This window comes from Oryzias melastigma, linkage group LG8, assembly GCF_002922805.2.
Source record: "Oryzias melastigma strain HK-1 linkage group LG8, ASM292280v2, whole genome shotgun sequence".
NCBI lineage: Eukaryota > Metazoa > Chordata > Actinopteri > Beloniformes > Adrianichthyidae > Oryzias > Oryzias melastigma.
This window is the reverse complement of record NC_050519.1, coordinates 12,521,735-12,530,813: the sequence shown is the minus strand read 5'-3', so window position 1 is coordinate 12,530,813 and position 9,079 is coordinate 12,521,735. Positions and strand designations below refer to the sequence as shown.

Here is a 9,079-nt window from a genome sequence, read left to right as displayed (position 1 = left end):
TCCAGTTCTCTCATACAGTCGATGATGTCCTAATTTTAACACCATTCTTGCTTTTTTAATATATATACATCAATGAATTTATATTTAATCTTTTGCATCAGCTTATAGAAACCAATACTGGTATTCAGTTCTAGCTAAATGCTTTGATTAACTAAACAGTCCAAACGTACTCATGACAAACTGTACATTTCATTAGCAGACACTTTGCTCCCCCTACCCCCCAATTTTCCTCAAACAACAGAAGCTCTAGTGGCCAAATTAATGCTGCTCGCTTTAATTTCCAACAGGGAGCGCATTAAGAGCCGATAATGGATGCAAATCTGTCGGAAATTACTCACAGGACCCAAAGAGATGCACTCTGCACAGCAGGGTTTGGGTGGTGCATCCAAACACCACTCTCCCCCCCCCAACAATTAAAGTGAGAACACACACACAAAAACAACAGGAAAAAAAGTGCTCATTTGAAAAATAGAACATTTTAATAAAGGCTACATCTCTTTATAATTACAATAATTAAAGTACCGAGGCATCTTCTCAACTGAGCTCTATGGGACGCATACTTTACAGTTTACACGTGGAGCTGAGGAAGCCATCAAAAAAATATAATTAAACAGAAACGTGATGCATTCTAAAAGGCATAAAAATATCTTTTCCACATACAGCCCCCCCCCTTGTTAAACCAAGGGATTGATAAGACCCTGAAAACTGGGTGAAACACGGCATCAAACCATGTAGGCACAGCTACTGTACTCAATGGAAACACTATGTACAGTGTATTAAAAACAATCACCATCTTTTCTCTGCAGCTCAGTGCAGAACTCACACACAGACTGACCTGACTTAAAACACACACACACCGACACACACTCACAGGGAGCACATTATAGAGCTTTTTGTTGGTAAATAGTTAAATGGGTGTAAACACATCATGGGGGTTTCTTAGACGGGGGTCCTCCTGGTACACGTTTCTAGGCTATTTGTGCGATGCCTGCGCCACAAAACAAAGGCACTGAGACGCAACAGATCAAGGCTAGCTGGACAAAGGTCCAGAAAATGAATCCAAATATTTAGAATATTTTTAGTTTTCTTCATACAACTAGAACTGCAGTAGTAAATGTGTCATTTTCTGTGTTTAAGACAGCTCATCATTTAAGGGGAGGGGTCAAACATAAGTGAGAAGTTTCTCCAAGCAGCTTGTCCATGGTAATAAGAGGATCTGGGATTGGGATATTTCCAATAAATAGCAATAGAAATCTTTACAGAGCATTATAGGAATAACAATACAATGCAATCTACACGTATGTCTGCATATACAAACTACTGATGTGCTAGCCCGTGTCCGTGGTCGGACACAGGCACAGGCAGGGGTCAGGTCAGTCTGCATTTCACCCGAAGTGGTCATTCACCTAGAGTCCCGACCGAAACGCGATAAGCGGGAGGAGGGTTCGAGTCCGTCAGATTTTCTTCACTTTGAGGTGGCTGTCGGCTCAACAGTCCCAAACAGTCGCTTCCACTCCAGTTAGTCGGCTTTTTCCTTCAAAACCTGGAGTCACTCCATCCTCTCCACCTTTCCCAGGATCTTGCCCTCGTAGGTGGGCAGCAGGGAGCTGTCGTCAGACACCTCCTCGAACACGGCGCCGCACTCGAATTCGTCGCTGGCTTTCTTGAAGTAGTACCTGCAGCAGAGAAACCAAACGCCATGAATGAGATCTACTATAAACATTAACCTTTTAACATTTCTGTACGTTAACAGAAAGAGCTCTCTTCAACTCGTCTTTCTCAATTTAGGGGAAACCAAAGAACACCACGTCCCTCCGCCCCAGCTGATGCCACCAGCGCTGGCTTGGGTTAATAGGAAGCCCAGCTGACTGGAGATTTATTTGAGTTTCAGAACTAAATTTGAAGGAGGGGCTTCTCGTCAGCCATGACTTCACTGGGGCATAATGATGCAACCCCCCAACCCCTCCGATCCTCATTTAGGAGGAAGAGAAAGCAGCAGGGGTGGCTTGGTTAGCAGGGTCTGGGAATCCACTCATTAAGTATGTAATGGAAAAAATGGCTCCATTACCTCTGTGTGTGGAGCGACTGGAATGCCTGCGTTTGTTTGTTTGTGAGCTTTTGTGTGGTTTTTAGGATGAAAAAAGTTCTTGAAGGAAATATATATAGGGAATTCCAGAATAGGGGATACAGTAGAGAACAAAAGTGAAATTAAACATAACTTCCTGGTATCAGTTTGATCCCGTTTCATCTCAAAAGGATGAAAAAATGTCCAAAGAAACCATGAGCTCTGGTCGTCTAATCTTCAAAGGGCAATGATGTTTTTCGCTAAGAGACAGAAAAGAGCCTGAATTTCCACTGGAACATGTTTTATGTGGCTGGATTCTGCCCCCCCCCCTCCTTTCTCCCGTTTTCTCTCCGCTTGCACTGACATCTGGCACCAATATTCTCTGGCAGGGGCCAGCGGTACTGTTCTTTGTTGAACCGCTGCCATGCTGAAATGACCCAACTCCACACATTCTCTGGCTGCTATTAAAGCGCTGTGCAGCGCACCGGCCAAAAAATGTGGATGGTATGACACGGGAACCGCGGCCGGGAGCCAAAGAGGAAAAAGAAGACGAGCAGAAAAAGGGGCGGGGGGGCGGACAGATGTGGGGAACACGGGGCTAAGTGGCCCGTCACATTTGTTGATCCAAAAACGAGTCCCGCATCTGTACGGGTTTCCTCAGAGTTCTGATACCATTATTAACACAACATCCGAGCCGTGCTTTGTCAGTCGGAACAATAAAGGTTTGATCTCTTCCGTTAAACGCCCGCCGGACGGCAACAATCAAAGGGAAATCTCTCTGCAAGCACACGTCGAGGCCACGCCGCCTTTCCCTCCCACCGTACAAGCGGATCTGGCGTTTAACAATCTGCCTTTCAAAAATATCCATAAAATGATTACAACATGTGTAAACACTGTGCCGCATTCAACACAAGCGCTGGCCCTTTGAGGAAGGGGTGGTGGGGCCCGTTGATAGCATCAGTGAAGAATTTGCACGCTGGCCATTTGTGCGAGTCTTTGTTGGTTGAAATGAAAGAGGCTGGGGCTTCAAAGCCGGGTGTATTAAGTATGCCTTAGCATGGAAATCAATACCAGATGGGACCAAATCGCTGCAGTTCAGACTCTCCCTCTAACCCCTGCACCCCCCGCCCCCCTTTTGTCCTCTTCTTGCTTTATTGCAAGTACATAGAAAAGGCACACAAAACTGTAAACACAAAAAACTTAGAGAACACATGGAGAAAACATCCACTCTGCCTTTATCTTGTATACTTTATAGAAGAAAAAATGCATTAAGTCGCATCTCTAAAGATACGTAATGAACGTTGAAGTTCTGTGTTCCATACTCTCATGTTCACACGTAGCTATGCAAGTTTCTACGACTCTGTAAAAGACACACGTCAATCAAGTGGAATCAGGTAGTGACTTATAGACTCTTAATTTACTGTTTGAAAATTGATCATAGAGGAGAAATTGGTAATTGCAGTTTGTGCCTGACAGGAATTATATCAGAAGAGTGCTGTGAAAGATTTGTATCACATTTCGCACCAAGCCTCTTCCAACTGTTTACTAGGTGGCTAGTAAACATTGAGAAAGAAAAAAAAAAAAGAGAAGCCCCTCCCTGCTTGTTCAATGTCAACGCCATGGAGGGGTCACATGCAAGATGGGGCCAGAAACAATCTCTAGCCGGAAGCGTAAATTTCGCAACTTTAGGAAACCCTTTCAAAAATTATATTTTAAAAACTTCTCAGAACTATCAGCTTTTAAATGCAAATAATTTGTTACTGTCCAACAGTTTGGTGTGCAACATGAGCTTCACATGGGACAGAGAACGTTAATTGTTTTATTTCTTTTAAGTCAATATTAACAAGCGTTCCCATTTGTAACTACACTCGTTTACCTCCAGAGAAAAAGCTGCTGAAATGCCGTTTTTTTCTCTCCGTGAACCAGCTGATCACGTAAGCAGTTGTGGAAAGCCTAAAAAGTGGGGAGGTTCCAGCCAATGATTTTGGACGCAAAAGATGTCTTTAGTGGCTGGCTCCGGTAGGGGGAGGGACTTCCGACTATTAATTTTCAAGCACCATATTTTTTCTCTGTGACACCGTAGGCTAAATAAATCATTTAGCATGTTCTTGACCACACGTCACATGCCCGGTGTGCTGAGTGTCAGCTATAGCTACGTACCTGTAGCTGCCCCTTTTCCGAAGCTGCTCCTTAAAGTGACCCAAGGTGAGACTGTGGCTCTTCATGGTTCTCCGGTAAGGAATCTCCTCACCACAGAAGAAATACGTCACCACCGTCTCCCCCCCGCTGCTCCTGGCAGGGTTTCCTAAGCCCTTTTTACACCTGTCAGGACACACAGAGGCAATGTGTGAGGAAAAGAGAAAAGAAAAAAAAAAAAGCTTCTTACAAAGAAATGATGAAATGAGAAGCAGAAAAGCCTCAACAGGAGAGAAATTATGGCTTCAGGACGAGAGCAGAGATGACAGAGCTTGATTTGAAGTTCAGAGCGTGCGACCCTCAGCCGATTGGGAAGAGTGTGCGTTCTGAGCGCAGAGACGGGGGTACAGTGTTATTGATTCCCCTTCAGCCGTGTCCAAGCCTTTGTAGGCCCATTTCAGAGGAGCTCTGTCAGCTGCACTCATCCTGCAGAATCACTGAAGAGCAGCCAATAGAAGTGATAGGAAAAGGTGAATCCACAAGAAGAAGCACACAAATGGAGAGAAAATGTGCGCAAAGCTTCATATGAACTCCGTCATGTTTGTGAACATGAGTGATGCATAGTTTGCAGGACAGGTGACGAGGTAGAAGACATAAAAGAGTCTAAGTACACGGAAGTGAGGAGCAGAGAGGAGGAAGCTAGGAGAATCGTACTCTTCTGACTGGAGACTGAAGCCGCTGGAGTTGAGGACGGCCGGGTTGGGACTGGCTACAAACAGAGGGACGGTGCCCCCTCCCTGGACAGATACTTGGTGGTTTTTCTCTCGCTGGATTACTGGCCTTGAAAGAGAGAGGAAAAAAAGGAAAGTTCTCAGACGTGATCAGAAACCAAAACGTCCGTGAGCGCAGACTGCTTCTGTACCTTTGCTTGGATGGTTTGGTGGACACCTCCTCCAGCCGGCGGCGGGCCTCTTCCAGCTGGGCCAAAGTGTTGGGAGGGGGCAGCGGGGGCATGGCGGGGTCCTGTATGAAGGGCTGAGCTGGTTGGTGGTTCCTCAGGTGAGCGCAGCTTCCTCCTCCACCCCATGTGTGCGTCTGAGCCGATGAGCCCCCAAAGGTCTTCTTGGTGTTTTGCGTACTGCGAGGAAAAACAGGAGGCGTGTCTTAACCACATGGAACTCAGAAAAAAGAAATAAGGAGATGTGAAGCACCTGAGCGAACCTCACCTGTGAGTCTTGTGCCTGCTCTGTCTTTTACTTTCCATAATCCACTGCAACACGTTCTGGGTGGGGTCTGTTGTGTCGCTGGGGAGTAAGGGCCCACAGTCATCCGAAAATCTGTCTGGGAAACCGTCCTCCCCACCCGAGCGACACATGTGTCTCGAAAGCGAGCTTGAACGCCTGAAAGGAGCAGATTTTTTTATTATTATTATTTTATCTGGTTAAAGAAGTTAGAGGAAACAGAATCTAGAGAGAAAGAACTCTCACCCCATGCTGCTGTCCGTTGAGGGGGCCCCACACATCTCCCTGCCCAGGCTGCGACTGCGCGGGTAAGCTGCTCGAGGTTCTCCGCTGCCGGAGCACATGCCGTGCACCCGCAGGGCCGCCTCCCTCTCGATCTGCTCTTTCGACTTGGGACTGGTGTGATGGTGGATGTAGTGGTGGTGGATGTGCTTGGTGCTCTGCTTGCTAATGAGAGTCCTGTTGGGTCCCACGGCCAGAGTGAACGCTCCTTGATCGGGACTCAAGACCGACGAAGGGGAGGGCCCAGCCCTCAGCAGAGCCTTGACGCCAAAGCCTCCACAGGCGAAGGCCCGGTGCTCGGGAGAGCTGGAGCAGGGTGAGTGTCGGATCATGGTGGGAGACTGACAGCCGGGGGTCTTCAAAACCCGGGAAAGATGTTCGTCGAGGATTGCCTGGGGATCTTCCTCGGAGGAGCCGGAGAGGAGTGTCAAAGGATGCGGGGATAGCTGTGGAGCACTCCCATCGATCTCCGTCTCTTCTCTTTCCTCCTCCTGCCACAAACAAGAACGACATTCAACCTCCTATCCTGATGAATCCACTTCTGAAAAGCAGCTTCACCAACCTCCTGAATCTGCTGCAGCCTTTGTTTCGGAGAGCTCCCGTTTTCCTGCTCCTTCAGACTTTCCAAGCGAGAAATGAGGAGAGCCGCAAACTCCGCCGGCTTCATGGGGATCATCTCCTTGGGAGGACATTGGGTGCGCTTTGGGGGAAGAGGACAAGCATTAGAAGTTAGACCACTTTTCAAGCCACCCCCTCACCAAAACACACACACATAACATCGAGGCATTGGCAGTAATGATCAGGGCACTCTGACTGGCACCCAGGGCTACGGGGTTGTTTTAAGATTCAGCAGGCCCGGTTTACGGTCGTGCTGGGCTCGGCATCGGCTGGTTCCCCCTGTCATCATCAGCAGGCCTCTTTAAAGTCAGCCCACTTCAAAGGCTTCCTCGTCAAATATCAAACACCCAGTAGGGGAGGATAGGGTGGTGGAAGGAGGGATAGATTGATGGGAAGCAGTGGCTTTACATCTAGGAATAAAAGCCACATATCAACAGGGGGTGGAAGAGAACTCTGCAGAGGATAGGATGAGGGATTTAAAAAGGAAAAAAAAAAGACATGGGAGAAGTTGAGATGCAAAGATGTGTGCTCACAGGATAAACTAGAAAAAATGAAGAAAAGACAGAGATAAAGGAGCTAAAATAGGATGGGAGATCAGAAAGGTTGAGGTAATTTATTCCTTCACCTTGTCACATACTGGGTTCCTTCAAATTACAGTATTGTGACAGTATAAGTGCATTCACATCCATCTTAAAATATTAGCATTTTATTTTTTTTTTGCAACGGGTCTTCCTTGATCCCCCCCTCCCTCCCTCCACCCTCCTCAACTTCCCAAGTTTCTTTGTAGTCGTGATAAAGGGAAGAAAAAGTGATGAAAAAGAGGGCTGTTTGATGCTGCCTGGGGCTGGTGCATCCTGGGAATGGCAGGCCTAGCCAAAAAAAAAAAGAAAAAAATCTGACAAAAAGAGGAGGAAAAAAAACAAAAATAAAAGCAAATAAATAAATAAATATCCAGATTCAGTTGGAATCTTTATGTTTAAAATCTACGGATTCTTTAGTCTTTTTTGAACTGTTCTCTTGCTTTCGACTCTCCTCTCACCCTGAAGTTAGTTTCTCCAGAGACCTCGGCCACCTCGTCCCCTTTGACCTGCAGGGAGCTCACATGACGCGCTCAGACTCTTCGCTTTCAGGGGAAAGGGGGGGGGGGCTGCCTGAGCATTTCTGTGTGAGTGTGGGGAGGGGGGTGGTGGTGGCAAAGCTGTGGAGGAAAAAGGGGGCCAGCTCTGTTGGAAGTTGTCACTTCCCTGTGCGTCTGCTCCATTCATCTGCGGATCAAAGCGGCGCGTGTGCGCGCACGTGTGCGTGCGAGTATCTTTGTGTTTTTGTTCGGGAAGCAGGCTGATTTCAGAGCCCTCGGGATAAAGCTGCAGAGATCTTCCTCATCTCTCTCTGCTCTCCATATTTACAGCATCGGCGGGGAAGAAAAACCCTGGTGTGTTCCGAGCGCTGTGGCGATAAACAGCTTAGAGACCTCCCCGTCTCCCGCAGACTTCAAGGAACCCTAATGGGGGTGTAGGTGACACCAAAGGTAGTGAAGGAGCTGGTGTTTGCATGTGTGTAACTGTGTGTGTGTGTATATGCATGTCTGAGTGGGAGGATATTCTTCAGATCTTTGCTGGTGTTGTTGAATTGCGAATGCCAAATACAGTTTGCACTGCACTATTCATAGAAGCAAGAGAGATCCAGAACGGAGGGTGGTATGGAAATTGCACCGTGGGACCGAGCTTAAAAAGACTTCTGAACATGCCAATGTGCAGTTCTGCATGTATGTGATTTTTTATATATATATATATATATATACTTACAGGGAAAGCAGGCAGCGAAACTTGGCTGTTCATCCTCATGTTGCGCTGCATCTCCTTCTGCAGCTGCTTCTTGGTACCCAGCTTGTATGGAGGGATGCCGTCTCTGGAGGCGTGCAGACACAACGCGAAAGGTCAATTGCCCAATCAGTGAGATCATTAAAGACCACACAGTCGTTCAGGAAGAAGCTTGTTAGCCGACGGGACAGATCAAACACTCCAAGTGGGTCCATTTTGATTCACGTCTTTCAGGTTTAACCTAAAGTCGGTTCTGGGAGGTGACGGAGGTTCTGGTTTGTATGTGTGTCGCTGATAGGGGCTTCAGATTGCCCTAGAAATGACACTCATTTTCAGCTGTGGCTTCCAGCACAACACTGTGCGCTCTGCTGGTCACTTCCTGTTAACACCACACAAACACACTGCTCCAAATTTAATAGCTTATAAAGTGGGGTCAGCTTTACCAGCCCCCATTCTAAAGTTTGTGTGAAGCTGAGAAAATTAGTAGCATTAGCTACTAATTATACCTTTTACCATAAATGAATGCTCTACACTCCCCCCAAGGGTGCAAGTTTACCTCGTTAAATGTTCCCAAGGAAGGGAATAATTACAAAAATCAAACTCTTCTGCACCAACTAAAGTACTCGACGGTTTTCAAATATTGTCTTTTCTATCGTGCAAAACAGCCGCTTCCTTGTGACCTAGCCTAACTGAGGAGCACTTTTCCACTTTTGCTTTGAAACACCACAGTCATTCGCATGAGATACACCGCCCCCCCCTCCCTCTCTACACTACACTCCCAATCTTCATTTGGCAAGCGCTGCCGCAGCCAGCCTCTGATCTCCGCACATCAAAAGGCTGGTTTGTAAGATAAGGTAATGTTTGAAGTCTGCGCAGCTACATTCCCCAGCGTCCAAGCAAATCCATAAATAAGATAT

At 46.9% G+C, this 9,079-nt stretch overlaps 1 protein-coding gene across 1 annotated transcript in view; it reads right to left on the bottom strand.

Annotated features, from left to right (window-relative positions):
- Positions 1-519: 519 nt before the first annotated feature.
- Positions 520-9,079, bottom strand: part of LOC112146471 (axin-2) — a 13,358-nt gene continuing 4,798 nt past the window's right edge. The window contains exons 4-11 of the mRNA XM_024272311.2: positions 8,148-8,250; positions 6,287-6,424; positions 5,689-6,215; positions 5,428-5,601; positions 5,124-5,339; positions 4,916-5,041; positions 4,226-4,387; positions 520-1,676 (exon numbers count right to left, since the gene is read on the bottom strand). Of these exons, the coding sequence (XP_024128079.1) occupies positions 1,550-1,676; positions 4,226-4,387; positions 4,916-5,041; positions 5,124-5,339; positions 5,428-5,601; positions 5,689-6,215; positions 6,287-6,424; positions 8,148-8,250 (1,573 nt within the window). The 3' untranslated portion in view covers positions 520-1,549. The remainder of the gene's footprint in view (positions 1,677-4,225; positions 4,388-4,915; positions 5,042-5,123; positions 5,340-5,427; positions 5,602-5,688; positions 6,216-6,286; positions 6,425-8,147; positions 8,251-9,079) is intronic.